Source organism: Squalius cephalus, assembly GCF_949319135.1.
Source record: "Squalius cephalus genome assembly, chromosome: 1".
NCBI lineage: Eukaryota > Metazoa > Chordata > Actinopteri > Cypriniformes > Leuciscidae > Squalius > Squalius cephalus.
The window spans coordinates 59249987-59276026 of record NC_137122.1 but is presented as its reverse complement, the minus strand read 5'-3'; the positions used below and the strand labels follow the sequence as shown (position 1 = coordinate 59276026).

General features: G+C 41.0%; 2 protein-coding genes and 1 long non-coding RNA gene across 3 annotated transcripts in view; 2 read left to right on the top strand and 1 right to left on the bottom strand.

Annotated features, from left to right (window-relative positions):
- The window catches only part of LOC307167423 (NACHT, LRR and PYD domains-containing protein 1 homolog), a 256692-nt gene extending 236364 nt beyond the window's left edge, over window positions 1-20328 (top strand). Inside the window, exons 5-7 of the mRNA XM_079886521.1 lie at window positions 1840-2013; window positions 16925-16971; window positions 18511-20328. Of these exons, the coding sequence (XP_079742647.1) occupies window positions 1840-2013; window positions 16925-16971; window positions 18511-19085 (796 nt within the window). The 3' untranslated portion in view covers window positions 19086-20328. The remainder of the gene's footprint in view (window positions 1-1839; window positions 2014-16924; window positions 16972-18510) is intronic.
- Window positions 1-24737, top strand: part of LOC307167184 (protein NLRC3-like) — a 162972-nt gene extending 138235 nt beyond the window's left edge. The window contains exon 9 of the mRNA XM_079886176.1: window positions 24716-24737. Within this exon, the coding sequence (XP_079742302.1) occupies window positions 24716-24729 (14 nt within the window). The 3' untranslated portion in view covers window positions 24730-24737. The remainder of the gene's footprint in view (window positions 1-24715) is intronic.
- Window positions 1-26040, bottom strand: part of LOC307169671 — a 373130-nt gene that overhangs the window by 235187 nt on the left and 111903 nt on the right. The gene's annotated exons all lie outside the window — the stretch shown is intronic.

The following is a 26040-nucleotide window of genomic DNA, read 5'->3' as shown; positions in this document are numbered from 1 at the left end:
CCGCCCCCTATAAAACATCTCGCGGCACGAATGATCCAATAATAAAACATCTCCAGTAAACCAGCAGAGCGAGCATTAATTTAGTTCGTTTGTTAAATAAGAGGCGATCTGGCGCTGAAATGCGTTTTTTAAATCAAGTGATCAAAGTGCTCGTTGCCGCTGCGATCAGTGGCGCGGATACAGTGTTTTCTCTAGTGGCTCGCGCACACCGCACTGTCACTCGGACGCGCGCTTAATTGCGGAGATCGATCTAATTATGAGGCGCCGTCTATATGATTATGTGCGCGGAGAGTTTGTGTGTGTGTGTGTGTGTGTGTGCTCGCGTCTCAGATGAGTATGCGCGGAGAGTTCCGCGCGTCTCGTGTGTGTAGAGTTTGCGTGTTTGTGCGTGAGCGACTTTAGATGTGATGTTGAGCATTTCATATTAGTTTGAGCATTCAGCAGTATACATGTATGACTACTTAGTAGGCCTATGTGTATGCAAGGGTTTCATATGTGCGTGAATGAAGTTTGATTTAAAGGGATACTCCACTTTAAAATGAAAATTCTGTCATCATATACTCACCCTCATGTTGTTTCAATTCTTTATGAATTTCTTTCTTCTGCTGAACAGAAAGGAAGATATTTAGAATAATATCAGTAACCAGACAGTTTCTGGTCTCATTTACTTCCATAGTATTTTTTTTCCTACTAGCCTATGGAAGACAATGAGACCAGAAACTGTCTGGTTACTGATATTATTCTAAATATCTTCCTTTCTGTTCAGCAGAAGAAAGAAATTCATACAGGTTTGAAACAACATGAGGGTGAGTATATGATGACAGAATTTTCATTTTAAAGTGGAGTATCCCTTTAAGCCCTAGACGACGCCTATCTATTCATTCTGGTGAAATCACAAAATATAATGGACACAAAGTGTCCCTGCTTGATATACAACCACTGATGAGCATAATCATAAAAAAAAAAAAAAAAAAAAAAAAAAAAAAAAAAAAAACTACGAATGCGGATTAGAACCCAAAACCTCTGACACGCCTGACTAAAGTTCAAGTTCAGCTGCCAGTGTTCCTCTTCGGATAAGTCTAATATTTTAATGCCAACTGCAAATCTTGCATATCAAGTATGAAGTATATCAATATCAAGTATATTTATATGAGGCTATACTGTGTGTGTTAAATATTTCTGCTCAGTGTCAGATATTTCTCTGTTTTGTAAAAGTCATAATATGAGAAGACAAAATTTTGATGTTAACTCAAGTGTTTTCGGCTACATCAGTAGCCTTTTAAACGGCACAATTTTTCATTTAATCAGAAATCAGAAAATCTTTTTCAGAAAATCAAACACACACACACACACACACACACACACACACAGAGGTATTATTTTTTTGATAAAGTGTGTGCGGTTTAGTTTTGTTAAGTACCGTTTCAAGAACCGTTTAAGCACCGGAACCGTTTGAAAAATACCGAGTAGGTACTGGTATCGGATAAAACCCAACCGATACCCAACCCTAGTCCTGACTCTCTGTGGTCATTCAAAATCCCAGGATGTCCTTCGAATAAGAGTAGGGGTATAACCCCGGCATCCTGGCCATATTTGCCCACTGGCCTCTGTCCATCATGGTCTCCTAATCATCCCCATATATTGATTGGCTTCATCACTGTCTCCTTTTCACCAATAAGCTGGTGTGTGGTGGGCGCTCTGGCGCAATATGGCACTATATAAATATAACAAATTATTATTATTATTAATAATTGATGGTTTGAAGAGCCGTGTTGTTAATTGTAGTGTATATTCTCTAACATTGAAGCACACTAACATGAGCACTTACTGTTGTTGTAGATTATCTCAGTGTATGGTGACCGAGGAAGGTTGTGCTGCTCTGGCTTCAGCTCTGAGTTCAAACCCTTCACACCTGAGAGAGCTGGATCTGAGCTACAATCACCCAGGAGAATCAGGACTGAAGCTGCTCTCTGAAGCAATGAACCATCCAGACTGCACACTGGACAAACTCAAGTAAGTGGATCAGTAAGAATCATCCTGTCTAGTGTGCATGTGAGACTGAGAGTTTTTAATAGTTTTTGAACACTGAAGGGGTCCCAGTGTGTTAAAAAGTGACACCAAGCAGTCCTGACAAAGCATCCAGATGAGTTGTTAGTGAGAATGTGTTGAGAAAATAATGTATAGACTCTGATACTATAGAAGCTGTAGAAACCTCAGAAAGACATAGTACTGGAACTCCCTCCATCATTTCCCAACATACTCTTTAAGAGACCTCCATCTTACACCGATCACACAAACAGATAACCTTCTCGAACATGTCTGTGAACCCATTTATGACACGGCGCGTGTGTGAGAGAGGTTATTTTATATATATATGTTTAAAACTTTATTTCACAGTCAATTTACAAATAAATAAAATACAAAAATTAAATCCCCCATAAAAGTACAGAGAAAATGTTATTATAACAGCACTGCATTTCAAAAGATGTCATATTGTTCATTTCTATAATGTTAAAGATCAACAACAATCCTAGACATAAACGCATGAACAGCCACAATTGTTGTTTTAGAAAGCAATTTTCAGACTTTTTTTTTTTTTTTTTACCCATCCAAGCATTTGCCTTCAAACAGTATCACTTATCACATTTATTAAAAACTGTGACAAAACATTTTTAATCATGTATGTTATAACCAATCACACACGTTTCTGTTGAGTTTATGAGTGTGATGGCCAATCAGTGGCGTTCAGATAGTCATCGCTGAAAAGAAGAGTTTTGTTCAGTGCGCGCTTTCTCTGGCTGAATTCTGACTGAAACTCGTGAATTCTCCCATCATAAACAACAAAGTGCAGATTCAGTGTAAGAGATTGATGTCGCAGTGTAGTCCGTTTCCGTGATTTTAACTGGAGTTTTGTAAGTGCTTAAACTCGCGCTAGACCCAAGTTATGGACAGCCTCACGATCACTCCTGCCACTGTGTATCTATAGCACGAGCAGAGTCCTGCACGGGTCCATTTTTGGAGACCCGCCCCCGCAAAGTTCAGCACCAGATCCGACCCGTCACCCTTGATAATATCAAAATTAAATCCGCACCCGCCCAGACCCGTTAATATGTGGCCCGTTACCCGACCCGTGCCCGCGATAAATCACACACAAGCTAAAATCATTCCAATTAAAGTGCTTTATTTTTTTATCTCGCACCTCTTTCAACATCACAATAGCCTCATGCGCCGGCGCCTCTGCGTCCTGATTATATTGCCTGCTCTATTTAGCCTACCTCTTATTTATTAAATCCAGGAAATTGGTTGATGAAACATTGATTAAAATTAAGATACAATTAATACAAAATGAAATTCACTTTAAAGAAAGGCTTTCTACAAAAACAAACTTAATGAAGTGGTCAAAATCATGTCTGCCCACTCCATTTAGGGATCATCTTATCTTAAATATATTATTTTATTTAAACATGAATATGAAACTAAATAGTTTTTTAATGACTGGGCTACAACACATAGGCCTATTAGCCTACAGTAGGCTACAGAGAAATTTAATGTCGGAGCGTTGCCGGAGAGCATGTGGATACGATTTTCGATCAATCATCGGATATTATTTTGCTTGATTTGCCAATTCTTAATATTTTGTGTTTTAAATGCCTGTTGTCATGGTTACAAATAGACGGAAGCAAGTGTGCAAGTAAAACTCTGTTTATTGAATGAAGATGAAAAAGTCCGGTGATGAAGTGGCAGACTGGTGACACAGGGACTAGATGGTCAGCGAAGGTGTCCGTGAAGTGAAGTGATGCAGACGTGACGATCCAAGTGAAGACGTAATCCGGGAAAACAGGAAACAGGAACGGGAACGGAAACACGAACAGGAACGCCGACAGGAACAGGATCACACACGGGAGACATCAAACAACGATCTGACAATGAGAGGAGAGTGCGGTGAGGTTTTAAAGGTGCGTGAATGAGCTACAGCTGGAGTGATGAACGAGATCAGTCAGGATGAGCGGTGACGCCCACTCACACACACCCACACACACATAACAACAGTAACACGAGACGAGAAGGAAACAATGAATTTACGAACCGTGACAGTACCCCCCCTCCTAGGAACGCCTCCTGGCGTCCCCAGACTCCCTTACCTGTCGATTGTAATCATCAATAAGGGAGTGATCCAAGATGTCTCTGGCAGGTACCCAACTTCTCTCCTCCGGGCCGTAACCTTCCCAGTCCACCAAGTACTGGATTCCGCGTCCCCTCCGCCTTGAGTCCAGAATACGATTGACCGAATATGTGGTTTCCCCTTCTACGAGTCGCGGCGGTGGGGGAACCGGGACTGGCGGATTAATACGAGAATAAAACACGGGTTTGACTTTAGATACATGGAACACGGGATGAATCCTCCTGTACACTGGAGGGAGTTTGAGGCAGACTGCCACCGGACTAATGATCTTGGTGACAGTGAAAGGACCAATAAATTTAGGAGCAAGTTTATTAGAAACGGAGCGGAGAGGAATGTTTTTGGTAGAAAGCCACACTTTGGAACCGACGACGTATACGGGAGGCCTAGACCGGTGGCGATCGGCTTTGGCCTTGGTGCGCGCTCCCACCTGGAGTAGAGTCTCACGGGCTCTAGTCCAAGTGCGACGACACCTCTGGACGAAGGCGTGAGCGGAGGAGACCGCGACTTCGGATTCCAGACTAGGAAAAATTGGTGGCTGGTAACCTACACTACACTCAAACGGAGATAGGCCCGTAGATGACACTGGCAACGTATTGTGTGCGTACTCCACCATAGACAATTGCTGACTCCATGAGGAAGGATTCTTGGAGACCAGACATCGCAACGTTCTCTCCAAATCTTGGTTGGCTCTCTCCATTTGACCATTGCTCTGGGGATGAAACCCTGAGGACAGACTGACAGTCGCCCCCAATAATTTACAAAATTCTTGCCAAAATTTAGACACAAATTGGGGTCCTCTGTCGGAAACCACGTCTGGTGAGGCCATGTAAGCGAAAGCCAAAACAAAACTGTGAACGTCACGAGCCATGAGTGGCCACCAGAATCGTTGCTTGACCAAAAACTTGGTACGACTAACTCCTGGATGACAAGCCTCGTTGGAACAATGCCCCCACTGAATAATGTCGGACCGTAATCCCTCTGGTACAAATAAGCGATTCGGTGGGCAACCGGCCGGGGGCGTTACCCCTTCTAAGGGTCTCTTGACCTTCGATTCGACCTCCCATACGAGTGTGGAGACAAATAGATTCTTGGGTAAAATGCACTCGGGAGTAGACGGGCGTTCGGAACGGTCAAAAATGCGCGATAAAGAATCGGGTTAGATGTTTTTGGAACCCGGGCGGTACGAGAGTGTAAAGTCAAAACGTCCAAAAAAAAGTGCCCACCGAGCCTGCCTGGAGTTCAATCTTTTGGCGGTTCTAATGTATTCCAGATTCTTGTGGTCGGTCCAGACGATAAAAGGTACCCCCGACCCTTCCAACCAGTGACACCATTCTTCCAATGCTAACTTGACTGACAACAACTCTCTGTTACCAATGTCATAATTGCGTTCGGCAGGGGACAAACGATGGGACAAAAACGCGCATGGGTGCATTCTGTCGTCTGTGGGAGAACGCTGGGATATCACTGCACCTACCCCCACCTCTGACGCATCGACCTCCACCACGAACTGACGTGATGGATCAGGGGTAATCAGGATGGGAGCCGAAACAAAGCGGCTCTTGAGTTTGGCAAACGCAGCCTCAGCTGCGTCTGACCACCTGAACGTAGTCTTGGGGGAGGTCAAGGCGGTCAGAGGTGAGGCTAGTTGGCTGAAATTATGAATAAACCATCTGTAGAAATTGGTGAACCCCAGAAACCGCTGTAGGGCCTTACGGGAATCTGGACTTGGCCACTCTACTACAGCCTAAACTTTCTCAGGATCCATGCGTATTCCCTCAGACGACACAATGTAACCTAGGAAAGGAACAGACTGTGCATGAAAATCGCATTTCTCCGCCTTGACAAAAAGCCCATTCTCTAGCAACCTCTGAAGCACTCGCCTGACATGCTGCACGTGTTCCTGGAGAGATAATGAAAAAATCAATATGTCATCCAGGTAGACATATATGAACCGATCGACCATATCTCGCAGCACGTCGTTGACGAGTGCTTGGAAGACTGCTGGGGAGTTGGACAAAGCGAAAGGCATGACCAAGTATTCAAAGTGCCCCCTGGGGGTGTTAAAAGCAGTCTTCCACTCATCCCCCTTCTTGATGCAGACCAAATGATAAGCATTACGTAAGTCCAATTTAGTGAAGATAGATGCTCCCTGCAACCTCTCGAAGGCTGAAGACATCAACGGCAAAGGATAAGTATTCTTTACCATGATGCAACCCTCGGTAATCAATACAAGGTCGCAGAGATCCATCCTTCTTCCCCACGAAAAAGAACCCCGCCCCCGCTGGAAAAGAGGAAGGACGGATGAACCCCGTTGCTAGAGAATCAGAAATATATTTCTCCATGGCCCCCCTCTCTGGAACAGAAAGCGAATATAACTTGCCTTTAGGCGGAGTAGTACCTGGCAGTAAATCTATTGCACAGTCATAGGGACGGTGCGGAGGAAGAGACGCAGCCCGAGACTTACTGAACACTTCCTTCAGGTCCTGGTACTCCGCGGGCACGTTAGATAAATCCACTGCCTCCTCCTGAAACACAGAGACAGAAACAGATGAACAAGCAGACACAAGACAGGACTCATGACATTTAGTGCTCCATTCCAGTACTGCTCGCTGCTGCCAGTCTATCTTGGGGTTGTGGTTGAGGAGCCAGGGATGTCCTAGAACAATGGGTGCGAGGGGTGAGTCCAGTATGTAAAATGAAAGGGTTTCCGTGTGATTGCCTGACGTGACGAGCGTGATGGGTCCGGTGGTGAATGTGATGTTGGGTAGGTCTTGACCGTTGAGTGCGTGGACTTCAATCTTGTGTGTAAGTGGTAGGAGGGGAACTTGTGCGCAAAAGAACAGTCCATGAAGTTACCTTCGGCCCCTGAATCCACCAGTGCTTGACAGTCGTGCTCGTGGGCTGACCATCTTAGTCTTACTGGGAGGAGCGTAGATGTAGATGAGGTCTTCTCGGTGGAGATCCCACCTGACAGTAGCCTCATTTTTACTGTCGGGCTTGGCCTTTTACTGGGCAGTTGAAAGCGAAATGTCCTGATGCCCCGCAGTACAGGCAGAGCCCTCGGGATCTCCGCCTCTCCTTCTCCTCCCGAGTAAGCCGAGCTCGCCCGACCTGCATGGGCTCGTGATCGTAGACGCGGCTGACCGCATCCCCGCCGCTGGACCATTGATGTTCGGCTTCTCCCGTCAGTCGGCTGGGTAGCCTCCGCTGCTCGACCCGAGATAAACGTGCGTCTACTCGAAGAGCCAGTTCGATTAAGCCATTGAGGGACGTGGGCAGGTCCAGGGCGTAGATCTCCCTCTGTATGCGGTCAGCCAGCCCATGCAGGAACATGTCCCACTGCGCCTCCTCGTTCCATTGACACTCTACCGCCAGAGTCTTAAATTCAATAGAATAGTCAGAGACTGACCTCTCTCCTTGTTTGAGCTCAGCTAGTACGCGGGCCGCCTCTCTCCCGGTGCTGGCGCGGTCAAAGACTCGTTTCATCTCGGCGGAGAGTGTCTGGAACGAGGTGCAGCATGGGTCTTGATTCTCCCACACCGCCGTTCCCCAAAGTGCTGCCTTCCCAGTCAAGAGCGTGAGCACGAACGCCACTTTGGCCGATTCGCTGGAGAAAGTCCTAGGTTGCAGGGAGAAATGCATCGAACAGCGGGTCAAAAACGCTCTGCAAAAACTGGGCTCACCTGCGTAGGACTCAGGTACAGGAAGGCGGGGCTGGGGGGAACGGCCGGTGTGGGTGGCGCAGCGGGACTTCGCATAAGTTGGAGTTGCTGGGTGAGCTCGGACACCTGTGTCACCAGCGCTTGAACTGCTCTCGCTGTGTCGTTGAGATTCTTCTCCTGTTGATCCATCTGGTGTTGACAAATGACTCGAGTGATGATGATTCGCTTGCTGCTTCCATGGTATGGTCAGATCGTTCTGTCATGGTTACAAATAGACGGAAGCAAGTCTGCAAGTAAAACTCTGTTTATTGAATGAAGATGAAAAAGTCCGGTGATGAAGTGGCAGACTGGTGACACAGGGACTAGATGGTCAGCGAAGGTGTCCGTGAAGTGAAGTGATGCAGACGTGACGATCCAAGTGAAGACGTAATCCGGGAAAACAGGAAACAGGAACGGGAACGGAAACACGAACAGGAACGCCGACAGGAACAGGATCACACACGGGAGACATCAAACAATGATCTGACAATGAGAGGAGAGTGCGGTGAGGATTTAAAGGTGCGTGAATGAGCTACAGCTGGAGTGATGAACGAGATCAGCTGGACCGCTGATCAGTCAGGATGAGCGGTGACGCCCACTCACACACACCCACACACATAACAACAGTAACACGAGACGAGAAGGAAACAATGAATTTACGAACCGTGACACCTGTTTGAGATCTCTGTAAGTTTTAATTGTAGGTTCGTGGCCCTGAGTGTCGCGATTTCGGTTTCATTTCGCATATAGCCTACAGCCCAGATGACGGCACGGATTTATATTTAAAAGAAAGAGCGTTGCCTACGTTTGTATGTAGGCATATGGGCAATTTATGTACACAATACTTACTAAAATATAATTAATATAATTTTATTGCATTTGTATTAGTTGTTTTAAGAGTTAAAAAAAATCGGTCGGTCTTAGGCAAACGCAAGTTTACAACCGGCAAGTCGGTCGGACTAAAAGGGGGAAAAAAATGTATTGAGTCGGTCCTAAATTGACAGGGTCGGTCGGGTTACGGCAAACAATAATATTTTTAAGGATGGCCTGACTAAAACACATATTTGCGTATGTGTAATGGTAATTCAGACAAATATTGCTCATCCGCTACCCGTCCGCAAGGAGTTCGTTATCCGCCCGCATCCCCGCCCGTGAATTTTAGGAATGTCACAATTCACCCGTTCTAGCCACTTTTATGCGGTTACCCGTCGGGTAACCACGGGTACCCAACCCGTTGCAGGACTCTGAGCACGAGTGCTTTTATTTGGCGTGCTCCTTATACGCAAAAGTATTCTTTTACGTGCATCTGGTGTGCAAAATGTACCCGCTGTGTAGAATTGGCTGGGTGTGTATATATTTCGTATCGTATGCACGATAAAAAGTGCTTTTTGGATGCACGTAAAAGGTCATTTATGCGTATAAAGAGCACGCAAAGCATGAACTCGTGAAGATTGGGCTCGATCGGTCACATTCTCTGGTCCTTTTCTGTATACAGTTTATTCCAGTTAATATAATTTATTCATCATGCTGATAAGGTTATGTGTAGCCTTCATTTTCTAATGTGTAAAAAGCATTAATATAATTCGTAAATGTTTTTTTTAGGTTGTTTTTATCTGTGTAGCCAGAATATGATGTTCAGTTTCCCCAAACACAAAAACATTTTATGTAGCCTGTTACTATTGTAGAATTTTGAGTGGAATTGTATTACTGAATGAGATTGATCGGTATTGGAAGCACAGTTGTTTTATTTACAGAACTACAGAATAGCACTTATCGCCCTTACATTTTCCCCAAAGATGTTTAGACGTCCATTTTTGTATTACTAGAAATATATTATAGCTGTTAAATATATTTCCACGTGTCAGTCTTCACAGTTCCTGATAGTTCATGGCTGATTCAGGTGTTTAAAAAACTAAAAGTGCTTCATGCTGGGTCTTTTTTTATTCGCAAATCACATCCCTGATTGTGACTATCAGTTTAACCATTATTGTGCAACTCTAATTTATCTAATACTTTTCCTTACTGAGTACTAGGACTTTAAGTTTTTTGGTTCCTTTATATCAGGTGTAAAAAGGCCAGTGCCATTGTCTGTTAGCAACGTGATCTCATTTGTGAGCTTTTTCCTCTGTTTCTACTATTATTTTTGTGTGAAAAATGTATCTATGCCCCAGCAAACGGACAGATGCTGCTATGTCACTTAACGCAGGACCGGACACATTAACAATTTGTCTCAGTCCCACAGTCCTATAAGCACACAAAATCTGATTGAGTCTCAGCACATTGCTCTAAACAAACTTCCTTTACAAGTGGCTCCTCCAAAAGCCAGAACAGGGAGTCTTAGATCTCTGTTCTCTTGAAAATAAAATGTTCTCATATAAAGTCCTTTGTAAAATACCCACATAGCAATTGTGGTCTGGGCCAGCTCCGGGCCACACAACTAGTATCTCTCTGCCCACATATGGCAAGGATTGAAGATCCTTGAGTGGCCCAGAATAATCACTCATTTGGAACGACCTGAAACGTCATCAAAGAAAGGCAACGACAGGGTTGCGCAGATTATAATATAACATAAAGAAATATTGTCATTTAATTTACTTTCTAATTTAAAATCATATAATAGGAGGCCTGTACTTATACAAAACACATTATGTATCTAATAAATATAATCAAAACATTGTATTAGTCTTGTTTTATTAGTTTATTACATAGACTATATAATTGACTATTAACAGATTAGAAGCTTTAAGCCTGGAACACACCAAGCCGACGGTCGGCCAGTTAACTAAGTTTTCTCAGTGTGCTTCACACAGTCGGCTGAAATTGGTCCTCGTCTGCTTTTTTTTTCGGCCGATTTAACATGTTAAATCGGCGTCGGGCCATCGGTGAGAGAGAGAACTCTGATTGAACACGCATGCTACAGTCGGCTGTAGTTCTCTCGGTGTGTTCAAGTGCAGCTTTTTACCCCCGACGTGAGGCGACAACACAGTCGGCTTTCATCAGCGCTAGTCCGTCAACGTCGGCTTTGTGTGTTCCAGGCTGTACTATAACTGTAACTGTTAAAACTGCAAGCAAAGAAGTTTTAAAATTAAAACTGTCTTTCAATATGAAAATTAATTTGGATTGGGTTAACTAAATGTGTTCTTAATAATTGTAGCGGTCTCATCTCGTGCGCTTTCTTTCCCACACGCAGCTGTATGGTGACCGGTGACGCGGTGCTCAATGACAGTTGGTGATTTTCACTCTCGACTTCTTGTGAAGTGATGTATCGATGTTCCATTATTCCCTTATTCCCTATGCTGCTCGCAGTGCCCTTCATATTAAATCATGTTCGCTCACTTTGGATTGGAATTTCACTTGAAGACCTGCTACACACTCATTATACAGACACATGAATGTTAAAATATGACCTTGGAGAGAAAACCCTTGGTTGAGGGTTAAAAATTTAATTCCATGACTAGGGATGGAACGATTACCGGTTTCACGATAAACCACGATAAAATGTCAGTATTAGTTTAGTATTACTATTACAATATTAGTTTTACAACGGTTAGTAGCATTATCGTTTAAAATTTAATTATCACGAAAACCATGTTCGATTATCTTGATTTTGAAATCTTGCAGTAAATCCTGTCCAGACAGCATCAGTCTGACGCAACCGCAGCGCAGCCTTGTTTTTCTGTACGAGAAGACATGGCAGAAAGCAGTGACAGCGCTCGGGAGATTCATCACCCAAAAATCTTCCTGCAGCTTCTCAGTGCCGTCCCGTATTGTACATACCATTCTCTGTTATTGTTAAGCCCCACTAAAGATATAAAAAATATTGTAAAGCACCATAAAGTTTTCGTGCACTATATTCCAAGACTTCTGAAGCCATTCGATTGCTTAATGTGAGGTAAATCGTCATGTTCGGTTATGACAGTAACACGAGGAAACTCACTCCAAGATCAATGTTCCCATTATTATACTTTACTTGTAGAAAATGTTCTATGGTTTTTCATAAAAGTAACGTTACTTTATCTCGCTATAGTTTATTTCTGTTTCTAAATCATGAGTCTTTCTCCGGGTGTCAGATCACACTAGATAGGCCGTGGGCCGGACCCCGAAATTGTGAATTTCATTGATCCCTGCCAAGGAACTAAGTAATTTGTTTACAGATGGCATGTAAAAATTCTTATAAGTAGTGTAAGCATTGTTTCCAACGTTGATGTGTGCACATTTGATGAAGATATGTCTATTTAAACTCTTAAATTTTAAAGGGGTCATATAATGTCATTTTTGTACAAGCTAATATGATTCTTTAGGGTCTAAATTAAAAGTTTGTAATATACTTTAATTAAAAATTCTCATTAGTATTGTAAGAAAACACTCATTTTACCTGGTCAAAAACAGCTCTGTTTTCAGCACGCCGTTTAAGTGCATGTGTCTTTAAATGATAATGAGCTTTGCTCACCCCACCCCTCTGTTCTGTGCGGACACCGTTTGAAACACAATAACCATAACGCATTGTTTATTATAAACATGGGATTATGAATTATATTGAGAACGTCATACATAGAAAACATGCCGTAATGTACCCTGAGTGTAAAAATAGCCGCATTCATCATGAAGCGTGCAGCAAGCGATTTGCAAAGATTAATATAAAGATTAATATAAAGGTTAATAAAACGTTACACTGACTTCTTCTTCTGGAGGTGCAGCAGGAGCACGAATAGTTGGTACAGATCCTTTTTTCAGGAGCAGCTTCTTAGCAAAACCAGCTTATACTGACCCTCGATTGTAAAGCAGTCTGGTGAAATGATTCGCACAAACATGAAAGCATTGACGTTGTGGGGAATATTCCCTTCGAAAACAAACTCAGCCACTGCGTCTTCAGCGGTTCGGATTTAGGGACATCAACATGACTGCTGTGTTCCTTATTACACCCAAGAACACCACATGCCGTTGGCGCGGGCTATGATTGACAGCTCGCTCACGAGGGCGCGAGGGCGGGTCTGTGTTGAAACGCTGCTGTCAATCAACCATTGTGGGAGGGGCGTCGATTTTGTGACATCACAAAATCGAACAGCTTGATTCAGGAGAGGGGAGAGAAACATGTAAGAAGATTTAAAAAAAAACACTGAGTGGATTTTTATCATTTTATGATGGTTGTGTACAGGCACTGCCAACACACATTTCAGTACAATCAACTTGTAAAAGTTCATGTACCATTATATGACCCCTTTAAATGGGCAAATTTGTAGGACTACTAAATCGTAGCGTCAGAAAACGTAAACAAATCACCCGTCTCCTTGACAACCTGTCACGTCTCCCTGACAACCAGCATAGTTGATACTGTAAAGTTGCTCTCTTGATAACGAATTCCTGCTATTAAAATAGGCTTTATACTTTCTGTCTACACAAGCTATACTATACATTGTGCACTTACCGTCAGAAGACTATTGATCACCCATGGGTGGGCTTTTGTCACCTTATTTATTTATTTATTTATTTATCCGGCGGGACGTGATTGACAGCCGGAATGCAACAATATGAAGTGCTGTATACATGTTGCTTCTAAGGCAAAAAGCCCAATAACCTTATTTTCTCAAACAAGTTGGGCATCATTTGTTCAGTGTGCCCAGAAATGGGTTAACCTCAACACTGCTGAGAGATTAATAGCTGAAAAAGCCATAGTAACATTTAACTTAATCAGGCTGTGATGTCAAGATTGCAATGCTGGAATGTGTGTGTGTGTGTGTGTGTGTGTGTGTGTGTGTGTGTGTGTGTGTGTGTGTGTGTGTGTGTGTGTGTGTGTGTGTGTGTGTTCAGAGAGAGAGGCACGGGCGCGATCAAACAGTGGAAACATAAAAACATACAATTAAAACATGCATTAAAACTGCAAAGTGTTTAGCCTACTTCTATTTCTGTAAAACACAACATTGTGCTTTTGTCAAACTGTAAACTCTTGTCAAACTGTAACCTACAACTGTCACCCAACCAAAATCACACACACACACACACACACACACACACAAATGACAAATGTGACAAATGTGTTTTTAATTGTAGTATTATTTTATACAGAAATAAATTATTTATTTTTCAGATGAGAATAAAGTTAAAGTTAATTCAAATTTTAAGGAAACAAATATATTGATCTGAAATATAGCAAATTAATTTTAAATTCATCCAGGTACAATTACCAAACATATCTCAAGGTCTTTTGAAGAAAGGGTGGCGGTCTTTCATTATCAACGGTTGTGGACTATATACTGGAGAAGTATTTGTTCTCCATATGATTGAGATGTTTTTATGTGGCTTACTGAGCAAAGTGCTTCCATATATTTTATAATTATTATTAGTATTAGTTCAAGGATCAAATAAAAATATCAGATTGATATCGGTATCGGCAAATAGCCAAAGCTGCAGCATCGGTATCGGAAGTGAAAAAGTGGTATCGGGACATCCCTAATCAAATCCATCAATTCTACTAATTCTCTATTAAGATAATTGTGTATTGGTGCATCATATGTATGTGTGTATTGTAGTTAGTTTAAAAATGTATGTTAAATAAACCTCACAATACCAGCGAATCTTAATTACACAATGTGATTTTTAATTAATGTATATTTTAGAACACTTTGTATATTTGTATAAGATTACAGTAAATAAGGTTGACAATGAATTGAACACAAAAGTCATTGTTTTTTTTAGGAATGTTTTATTTGAAACAAAGACATTACATGGCATTCTTCCAAATCTAAACGGTGAGATTACTAGATTAAAAGTAACCAACTTTGATAAACACATTCTTTGTCCCCTTTGTTCTGTCCCCTACCTGATAACCTGATGTCCCATAAACTTGTAGATAAAGCCCAACTGCTGCCAGAGGAAGTCAGTGATGACACTGCATCCAAGGTTCGGGTTTTGCGTTCAGCATCAGATGGCCCAAGCCTCCCAAAAAGAGCTTCCCATCTCCTACCAGTTGGATGCCTCATATGCAGAAAGAACCAATACATAACTGACACTAAAAATACAAGACACAAAAAGCTGATCCTACCATACCAAGTTACTTCAGGTGCTAACGCTAGCCAACTTGCCGTATACTACATTTAAAACAACAAATAGCTTAACATTACCCACGTGTGTGGTAATGTATACTGATAGCGGTAGCTATTTTGACGGCGAACATTTGCCAAGACCCATGCATTCAGACTTTTTACAATGTTTCGGATAATGCTAGTGCTAATCAGTTACCTACCATGCAGCCATACACTGTAGCCAAAAAACTGAGAAGTTACGTCCAACGGAGAACTCGCCTCTGACCGGCCGCCGCGCCCACATCCGGGTCTTCGGGCACCGGTTCAAATAATGACGTGATTGGCCAACTCAAGTTGACAAGGTAACAACACGAGCTTTGATTGGTTCTTACTCCGGCTAACATTTTGTGGTTAGCTAGCGAGATTATATCTACGTTATATTTTTAATGTGCAACAATTGACGTTGGAAACAAGCAGTAATGTGCTCAACAACTATTTATATAGCCAATTATAAAAAATGAACCAGTTCCCTGGAGGAGATCTATCAAATCGAAAACTAAAGGAGAAAAACAGACTTGGCCCACGGCCTAAGAGTAGAGCGCACTATGAAGTGTTCTTCACACACAGCAACTGAAATTTACAACTGTTAAAAGAAAAGGCTCAATAAACGGTTGCATAGATATGATACACTAAGCATCAATATCTATTCTCTTCCCCTTGTTTTCTGAACTTTTCAATGACTCATTCTGCACACGGGATGAAGAATATATATATTGAAGACTTTCATATTAGGCCTATAATATTTTTGCCCAATGAAAGATTAAGATTATTAATGGTCTTTTTTGTTCTGTCCTATTTATCAAATGTTGTTGCCTCATGAAAAAGCTGCGCTATATATTTAAAATAAATGTCTTTTCATTTTATAGTATTTTCATCAATGTATTTTATAACAATATAAAGAGCAATGTGGAACATTTTACCATTTATTTGTTCCAAACTAAATGTTTTTTTTTCACTATAATAACATTTGCTGCTGAATTATCCACTAACCTCATTTATAATAGCATTGTAATGAAACGAGAGGGCGCGTCCGTGGTGATAGAAGAGATGTGCACTGTATTATAATGCGTTGCTATTGACGACGGTCATATCATTTAATGTGCATGTTTAAAATAAAGTGCACAGAGCTGCTAATTTTATTTGTTGTTTGTTGATTTCCAAATATAAAACTTGTTGAAATGTTTTCAGTGTGCGTATCAGTTCTTTTTGAACATTTTCATCTCATTTTAACGAAACCGTGATGATATTGATAATCGTGATAATTTTGGTCACTATAATTGTGTGTAACACTGTTTGGACACTATAACCACTTGCACTGAGCTTCGTGACACACTTAAGTTTGGAAATAGTACATCTCACTTATTTCCGGTTGTTTACTTTCAGTGTACTGTGGTCATTGAGTTGAACAAACGCCTCCTAAAATGAGTGTCTGCAATAAGATTTAAAAATGTGGATATTTGTATTGACAGGAGAAGGGATATTCTGATGTTTATTGTGTGCAGAATACAATTCCAATCAATTACAAAAAGTTAAATGATGCTTATTTGAAAACATACAAATGCAGAAAGTTTTCTGTGATGGGTATGTTTAGTGTAAGCGGAGAGAATATACAGTTTGTACAGTATAAAAACCATTGTGTGTGTGAGAAAGAGAGAGAGAGTGAGAGAGAGAGAGAGAGAGAGAGAGAGAGAGAGAGAGTGTGTGTGTGTGTGTGTGTGTGTGTGTGTGTGTGTGTACTTGTTTACATGACAACTGAGGACATTTTTATGATAACACACCTGTGTGTGTGTGTGTGTGTGTGTGTGTGTGTGTGTATGTGTGTTTACTTGTTTAGCTGCTGTATAATGTCAAATGCCAAATGTTCCCACTAATCTAATGAAATATCATAACATCTGACTAGTGATGACAATTTACACCTCTATATAGTAAAACAAACGTGTGTGTGTGTGTGTGTTTTCTAGTGTGGATCACTGTGGAGAGTTCATGATTACATCAGGATTACACAAATGTAAGTCCTTAAACACAGTTTTAGTGTTTGTTGTTTTATTAAGTTATCTTGAAAAAGTGATCTACTATTTAAGCTTATTATTATTATTCTCCTTAAGGGCGTCACACACCGGACGAGAAGCGCAGCGCCACGTCTTTAAAATTCAAACACATTATTTTCTATGAGTGTACACACACCGGCAGCGCCATTCGGCTTGTTCAAAATCCTGCCGTGCCACAGAGCATTTACATAGTTTATATTAAATTTACATGATATTTGTCTCAAATCATGGTTAATGTATACACTGACTTGACCCGCTGCAAGATACATTTAGTTTTACATTAATTTACAGAAATCAGCTGTGGATGAAAATGAATGGATTTTCAGGTGAGATTCTCAATTAATTCAGTTAACGTTCGTCCTGAGGTAAAGTGTTCAGACTCAGCAACGATTGTATTTAATTGTACAGTACAATCATAACATAGTATACAGACATTATCTTACCGTAATTTCATAATGTCCTTAAACATAACAATATTGCTGGTCATAAACTGAGAAAGTGTGTGTCCGGTGTGCGATACCTCGAGTTGTTCTAGACGTGTCTCTTCTCGTCCGGTGTGCGACCCCCTTAAGACTCAGTTTCTAAATGCTGCTCCTCCTAGAGTTTGAGCTTCATCCACAAACTCAGACTAGACCTTCAGACTGTTCTGACTTAGTCTCATATATCTTTGCAAACTGATCCGACTTACAGTTTTCCTAAAAATTATGAACAAAACTTTGAAAAATCCCACAGGCTTACATTGATGGAATGTTGAATTGAGCCGAGACTGTTCAAACTCATCTATCTATCTATCTATCTATATATGTATATGTCTGTCTATCTAGCAACCACCCTGAACACCCTAACAACTGCATAGCAACCACCCTACAAACCAGCCTGAGAACCCTAGCAACCAAAAAGCAACACACTAGCAACCACTCAGAATACCCTAGCAACCACCCAAGTATCCTAGCAACAGCATAGGAACACCCTAGTAACTACATGGCAACACACTAGCAACCACCCAGAGTACCATAGCAACCGCATAACAACACCCTAGCAACCACATAGCAAAACCCTAGCAACTACATAGCAACACACTAGCAACCTACCTGAAATATTAGCAACACTTTAGCAACCACCCAGAATACCCTAGTAAACACCCTAGTGACCACCCAGAGTACTATAGCAGCCACATAGCAACACCTTAGCACCATAACTGAGTACCCTAGCAACCACATAGCAACACCCTAGCAACCACCCAGAGTTCACTAGCAACCACATAGAAACATCCAAGCAACAAGGCTGAGTAACCTAGCAACTGCATAGCAACACCCTAAAATCAATCTATCTACCAATCTATCGATAGACTGCATTTCCTTCAAAACCTTCACACTTTAAGATTTTAAAACTAATTCAAAGTTTCTGGTCAGGCTTTCTCAAGCCAACTCCAAAGTTTGTCTTGAACTTTATTATCTGGTTGTAAATGTTGCTGTTGTAATGTGTGTTCTTGTGTTCAGATGCCGTTGATCTCACACTGGATCCAAACACAGCACACACTCGTCTCGTTCTGTCTGAGGAGAACAGAAAGGTGACGAGTGTGGAAGAGAGTCAGTCGTATCCTGATCATCCAGAGAGATTTGAGTGTTATCATCAGGTTCTGTGTGGAGAGAGTCTGACTGGACGCTGTTACTGGGAGGCTGAATGCAGTGGAGATGCTGGTATATCAGTGTCATATAAAGGAATCCAGAGGAAAGGAAGGAGTCATGACTGTGTGTTTGGATGTAATGAGAAGTCCTGGAGTCTGATCTGCTCTGATCACGGATTCTCTGTCTTGCACAATAAGAAGTCCACTGCTGTTTCTGCTGGTTCAGGTTCCTGTAAGAGAGTAGGAGTGTTTGTGGACGTGTCGGCCGGCACTCTGTCCTTCTACAGCGTCTCTGACACACACACACTCACACGCTTACACACATTACACACCACATTCACTGAACCACTTTATGCTGGATTTAGATTTTATAATTTAAATAATGTTTATTTTATCTCTTCTAACTCTTCAGTGTCTCTGTGTCACATTAAACAACAAACACTCTGAATGACACACACACACACTGGGCCCTTTCTTGCACCCAGCGCAATTGACTTTGTACACCGTGGGTCATTCTCAAATTTAGGGTACATTTCATGTCAGCAAAAAAGCACAAAAGCACTGTCCTTTCTCAGTGGAACATTAAGTGTCTCAATATAGTATATTAATTCAGTGTTACATATACTGTTTTTACATTTTTTTAAATTAAAAACATGTTTTTACTTCAGAGTTTGTCTATGTTACGGACAAACAGGGTGTTATACAAACCATTCAATTCAGTCTTGCACTTGAAATTAAATGCAATTTAGAAGGCTCTTGAGTCTATTTCTGCCACACATACAATTGTTATTTAAAATTATTTTCATAATCAACCTTTTTTAAAGATGAACATGCAATGCATTTATAACTGTCCTTATGGACAAGGATGTTTTTCATAATAAATCTCCATTAAAGTTATTTTTGATCATTAAAAAAGATGTTATAGTAAACTCCAACCTACTGTATGCAAATAAGTAGAATGCTTAAAAATGTCAGAAACATCAATATTGGCTATTTTAACTTTAAAAATCTAAGTGTAACCTAGGTGACAATGAAAATCACACGGTTGACACTATAACCTAGTTGACTGGACATATTGTTAACCATGGACAACATTTTATTCAGGAGACAGAATTTAATTAGCAAAGTTGCTTTCGGTGAAAACCTCTTTTATTTTAAATGTAGAATTATTAAACAGTACAGAAATGCACATAATTCCACATAGAATACATTGAAATGCACACTAACAAATATTTCAATTCACAAAGACCTGTGATGTAAAATCATCCTTTATGCATTCAAAAATCTGAAATGATCAAACACTACACACATAAATTCATGGGAAATTGAATATAGAGTGATCAGGAAATAGCTTTAAAATGTCCCCACAAAGCCTACAATCAATATTCAATCAATCAATAAAACAAGCTAATGCTTATGGAATGAACTTAGTGAACTGGACTTCTCAATTATGCATTCAGAATGCAGTGACAAAAATACATACAGCTACATATAATTTCATGGAGAACCTCCAAGTCAACACTAACTAGTCAATATCTGACAGAACAGGGATTGCTCATAGTAATAGTAATTATATAATCCCAAACAAATACTTTTGAAGTTTTTTTATGCATTCAGAATGCACTGATAAATGCAACACATACTCTTAGTAATTCATTTCTCAGCTCAATTCAAGTAATTTAACAATTCCAAAAAAACTCTAAAAACTCTTCAACAGAACTGATGCAACAGAGCCTTTAAAAACAATGCTATTCAAACTTATGCAAACTTAACTTTTTTTGCATTCAGTATGCAACAGTGAAACACTGCACACAAAACATATAATTTCAGAGAGAATGCCTCTAAATGAACACTAAGTTAGATCTTTGACAAATTTGACAAGATATCTTAATCAATTTCAACATGGCGGGAATTTACTGGCTTTGGAGGAGGAATAATTCACAAAACATCTTCAAACAAGTACCAGAGCACATCATCTCTCAGGGACCAGAAAAAGCGGTTCTCTGCACGTCCAACTTTACTCATGCACTTCACCTGCACATGAGTCTCTGTGATTTCCTGAATGGTGCCAGGGTAAATTGTCTCCTCATAGGTCACAACACACCACTGTCCAATCAACTGAGGACTCCACAGAATTTCATTGTCCTTGTTTGAGTGTACTAGAGGCAGTGCAGGGGTTGATGGCTGAACCTCAAAGCTGAAGGCATGTGTGTCTTCACACTGGCACTCAAACATTTGCCTGGTGGTACAAGGGCAACTTACATCTCGATAGAGAAGCTTTCCCAAGGACCCTGTGACCACCTGATGTATTCTCATGGTTGAAGGCACTGCTGACAGAGAACTTGGCATCTTCTTGAGGAATTCATTCACAAGATTTTGAGAGATGTAGAACACTCGTACAGTACCACTATCAACCATAGCACTGTATAAGTCCTCTGCTGATCCGATATCATGCCCCTGGCTTACAAGCCTGTCAGCCGTCCGTTTCAGGAGGCCTCCCACTCCATCGGGAGCACCTTTCCCGTGGCTTGCTTCAAAAAAATTCCATGTTCCCCTTTTGAAGCCACGGTTCACCAGCTCTGTGGTCAAGAGGTAGAAATTTCCCTTCTGCCTATATTGTGTTGTAGGGCCATCACTAAAGAAATGCACCACCTCAATAGAAGGATGTGAGGCCTTGACTTCATCGAGAATGGGGGACAGATGTGCCCATATGGCAGGAGGGCCCTTCTCTTTTGATGAAGAAATAGTGCCAAAGCACATGTGCTCTGCTGTCCCCCCAACATAAAGAACTCCTGTGTGGAGGGTAGCTTGTTTCTGGTTGAAGTGCATTACTTGAATTTCAGATGAAAGCTTACATGAATAGTTTTCAGAAAAATCCACGTGAATTAAGCATTCGTTGTTGGACATATTTAGCCTCAATTCACGGTAATGTGAAAATTGACTTTTGATGTTAAATACATGCCGTTTCACATGGGTCAATTGATCTTGAAACATCTCCAGCATGTCTCCTAACTCTATTTCCTTTTTCGCTGTTATTCTCATAGGGACCATTTCTTTGACACCATCATTGTTCTTCTTTTCTCTAATCACTGTTTCAGACAACCACTGAGTGATCTCGACACGTTTCTGCAGGTCACCTTCTGCTAGTATAGCAAACTCCTGCCCTTTGCAATCAGGACACACATTGTACATGCAGTCCTTTGATTTCGTATTGCAGCTTATGGATGTCATCATATCCTCCATGTCCACACCCTTAATTAATTTAAGCATGTGAAGCTTTTCGGCAAGAAATGAAAAATTCTCATGGACCTTGAAAAGACAGGTTTCTCTGTCTGCGATTGTTGGATGAACTACCCAGAATGGACGCAGACGGCAAAACAAGGAGTAGGAAAGGCTGGAATGAGGATGGTCAATGAGAAATTTCCTGTGGAGATTTCTCAAGGTGTCATTTAAAAACCTCTTCTGTTTTTTCTTCTTCCCTCTCGTGATTGTTTGAGCTTTGCCTGCCGTCAAACGGCTGTTTTCATCCCTTGTCAAAAATGTGTGAACATTTTCTTGCAATCTATAGCACAGGCTTCTGTACTTAATTTTCCCTTCAGCATCAGCTAGTCTCTTCTTTTTTCTGGACAGGTGTAGTTTTAGTCATTTCATGCTGTAAGCCATACTTTTTCAGGATTCTTCCTGTTACAAGCCCTGACATTATCCGCCTATGTGCCCTTTTCTTTTGGGTGAAAAAGGCATCTTTCATGTTGGCCATGAGTGCATTGTGCACAAGCAGTGACCTGCGCACCTCAGAGGAAACAGAGGCATGTTGAAGTTGTCGCCTAGTCTTGGATCCTGGGGATTCTGACACATGCTCTTTTGAAGTGCTATTGTATCTTTTTAGTTTCTTGCGAAATTTATCTGATTTTCTTTTTTGCTTTTCAAGCAAGTCTCTCAGTTTCTGTATTTCTCTATGTAATTTTGAGTTTCCTCTTTTGGCCTTTATTCTTCCAGTCTTCTTCTGTCTGAAATGAACAACCAGTATATTGTATATTAATGTACAGACAAAACATGTGGGTAACTGGGAACATTAAATGCATAAACCTGTTTCTGTCTTGCCTCATGAACTCTACCTGCTGCTCTGAGGTGGATGGTTGTCTGGACTGTCCGGTGGTATAACTACGTTCTCAAGCCTGCTCTTTCTCTCTCTGCTATTCTGTTTTGCTTTCTTCCAGTAGGCCCTCTTTCTTCTTTTCTCTCTCTCACTCATATCTGCTACTGTCTTCACCTTTCCTTGTGACCTGAGCCTGTGCCATGCCTCTCTCTGCTTCTCCAAACATGCTGCCCTTCTCTCAGGATCTGCATCACGACGAGCCCTGTATCTCCGCTGTCTCTCAGCTGCGGAGACCTATTTAAATGTATCATTTTTAAAAGTAAAATAATATATCTATATAAAATGTATATATATTTATATATACACATGTTCAGTCCATATAAATAACATAGAAACAATTAATGATCATGATATGCCATAGAGCACTGATGTAACTTAGTTGAAAGATAGTTGACCGTAACTTAGTTGACCATAACTTAGTTGACAATTTCCATATTTCTTCCCCATAACAGAAATGGTGGACCTAGCCTAGCTAACCACATGTCATTTTTTTTGAGCAGGTTAATGTAAGAATTCAACACAAAATTTCATTATAATAAATAAAACTTTTTAGCCATGACGATGTACATAACATAGTTGATGGTTAATAATACGGCCGTTGACAATATGCTTTTCTACATCAAATATTTAAAAAACTGAGAGGAGACTCACCATGGTGTGTTTGAAATGGCCTCCACAGAGAAAAATGACATCACATGGTGCTGGTCACATGGTCTTTGGACAAACCATTTTTGAGTTGCTGGGGGAGGTTTTGTTTGTAACATAGTTGACCAACATTTTGTGGACACGAATAAATTAATATATTTTAAGTATTTAAATAAATAACTTAAATTTGAAACTATTATTTTCCTTTAATATTAAGACTTTTGTTAAAGATTGCAAAAAGAATTGATTTATTTTAATGATTTTAATGGACGTTTTTGGACCCTCAACTTTCTCACATTGAAATCGGACATGGACAAAACTGTACATTTAGGGCCATAATGACACATTTTAAGCAAAATGAAGAATATATTGCATATATTGTCTGTGTGATGTTATTTCATGAAGCAAGTTTACACATAAAATGCAATTTGTTTGAAGAAATTTGATTGTATAAGTATATTTAACATCAGTGGACATGCAGTGTACCCTAAATTATAGAATCACCCATGTATCATTCCTATTTTGCACCCGCGCACAGCGGACTTTTCCCTCCACAGATGCACGTCGGTAAACTAGGAAATACACTTGTGCTCCCCGGGGCGGTTCAGCGCAAAGAGGAGGCGTGTTCCAGCGCAAACGTTCCCTCATGCTATTTTGCAGGTTTAGAAAACAATTCCGCCACTGACCGAAAAAACATAGTTTAAAGTCAGTGGCGCATGTTATTCATATGCTATTTTAGGGGCGCATGCTTGGCCATAATCAATGTAGAGTGTGCACAACGCGCATACACTTTGATTCTCTAATCTACACAGAAGCAGCAGTTTTCATTTTTGCAAATCATACATTATTACAATAGATAGATAGATAGATAGATAGATAGATAGACAGACAGACAGTTTATTATAAAAGCATACATCTAGCTTACACATTTAACCAAATTATCATACGCCTGTTTAACCGAAGTTAATTTGGGTGTGTTTCTCCATCCCCAACGTCACTTATTTTCTGTCTTTTATGGCCCTGACGAGAACGTCGGTCTCCTCGGCTGTGAACCGCTCCTGGTGCTCGCCTGGCAAATCCGCCGTTATAATAGGAAGCGCCTGCTCTTAAAGGGAATGTGAGATGTCGCTCTGATTGGTTTATTTCACGTTACGCCCAAACCACACCTATGAGTAATGAAGCTACTTCAGATCAACCCATTTTAGATTTGCGAGACCCGCCCACAAAGTTACTTGCGTTTCGCGCTTGATACTTGCGTTTCAGACTGTTAAAATAGGGCCCTCTGACTGACACACACACACTGTAAAAGAAAACAAAGAAAATGCTGTGCCATTTAAAGGGTAACTAAACCCCTGGTCAGAGCCTGACTCCACCCACTGGCAATATTTGAAAAATGCTAGAAAAGTGGGAAGACCCCAGCGGAGATAGAGGGGACGAACCGTGAGCGGGGGGGCGTGCACCTGAGACCCGCTGTCAGACTCTCTAAAATGGAGAGTTTGCTCACAGGGTCGCAAGACGACGTAAATATGCATCTGATGAGTTTTATCGAGTTGATGTCAATAGCGCGCGCTCTCTATAGGCATATTCATATTTTGCCGCTATGTGAAAAAATCCAGCAAAATGCGCCGACGCGTTTGTCGACCCCAGAGGATTAACTTTAGCCTAACCATAAATTGTGATTAAAATATATATGATCACTCACATCAAGACGCCGCTGCGGTGGTGGACTTCCATGCAGGAGGAGCAGCGTTTGGCACTGCGTCGCTGTTCAGCACGAGCTGTGTGGAGAAGCCCATTTCCACCTCTATTGCGTTGGAAAAGCAATTCCGCGTAAAATGCAGGTTTCACACTCACGGTCTTCCAGGCCAAGTGCATGCAAACACTGGCGCCTAATTTCCAAGTCTGCTGGAAAGCTATGCAGTTCAGCAGTGCTGTTGCACCCAGCACACTACACCTACCACTGTACTAAATACAGATAAATCTACGCTAGCTCATCCAAGGGCGTGGTAGCTCGTACCAAGGGAGGGCGTGGTGAGCTGGAACCTGCTTACGTCTGGCAGTACCGCTTACGTCACGCAGTACCGCAACATCCAATAGGAAAATTCAACTGCAGTAGCCACCGTTCAACCTGAAGAGGTCAGCACTCAGACGTTTTTACACCATATATTGTAGAATTAAAACACTTTATACCCAAATGTCAAAAAAGTTACTCGAATCAATGAACAGCACTAATAAAGCCCCATTCTTACAGATCATTAACTAAAAAAAGTTGGTTTAGGGTTTAGTTACCCTTTAACAATTTCTCATTTTTATCAGAAGTGTGTAATTACATAAACACACACACTCACTAAATTGACATTTTTCCAGTTGTTTAACTGATTGTGTGTGTTACTGCATTATCACCGTTATTGATATTCATACACTTTATTTGTGCACAATGTCTGATTAAAACGGCTGGATCTCAAAGGATTATTATAATCAATAATGTGAAATGAATAACACATCATCTATATAATCAGAGATAACTGTAAAATGAACATTAATCTACTGTCACCTCCAGTATTTCACTGTTAATTCACATGTTTTATTACAGTTTAATCA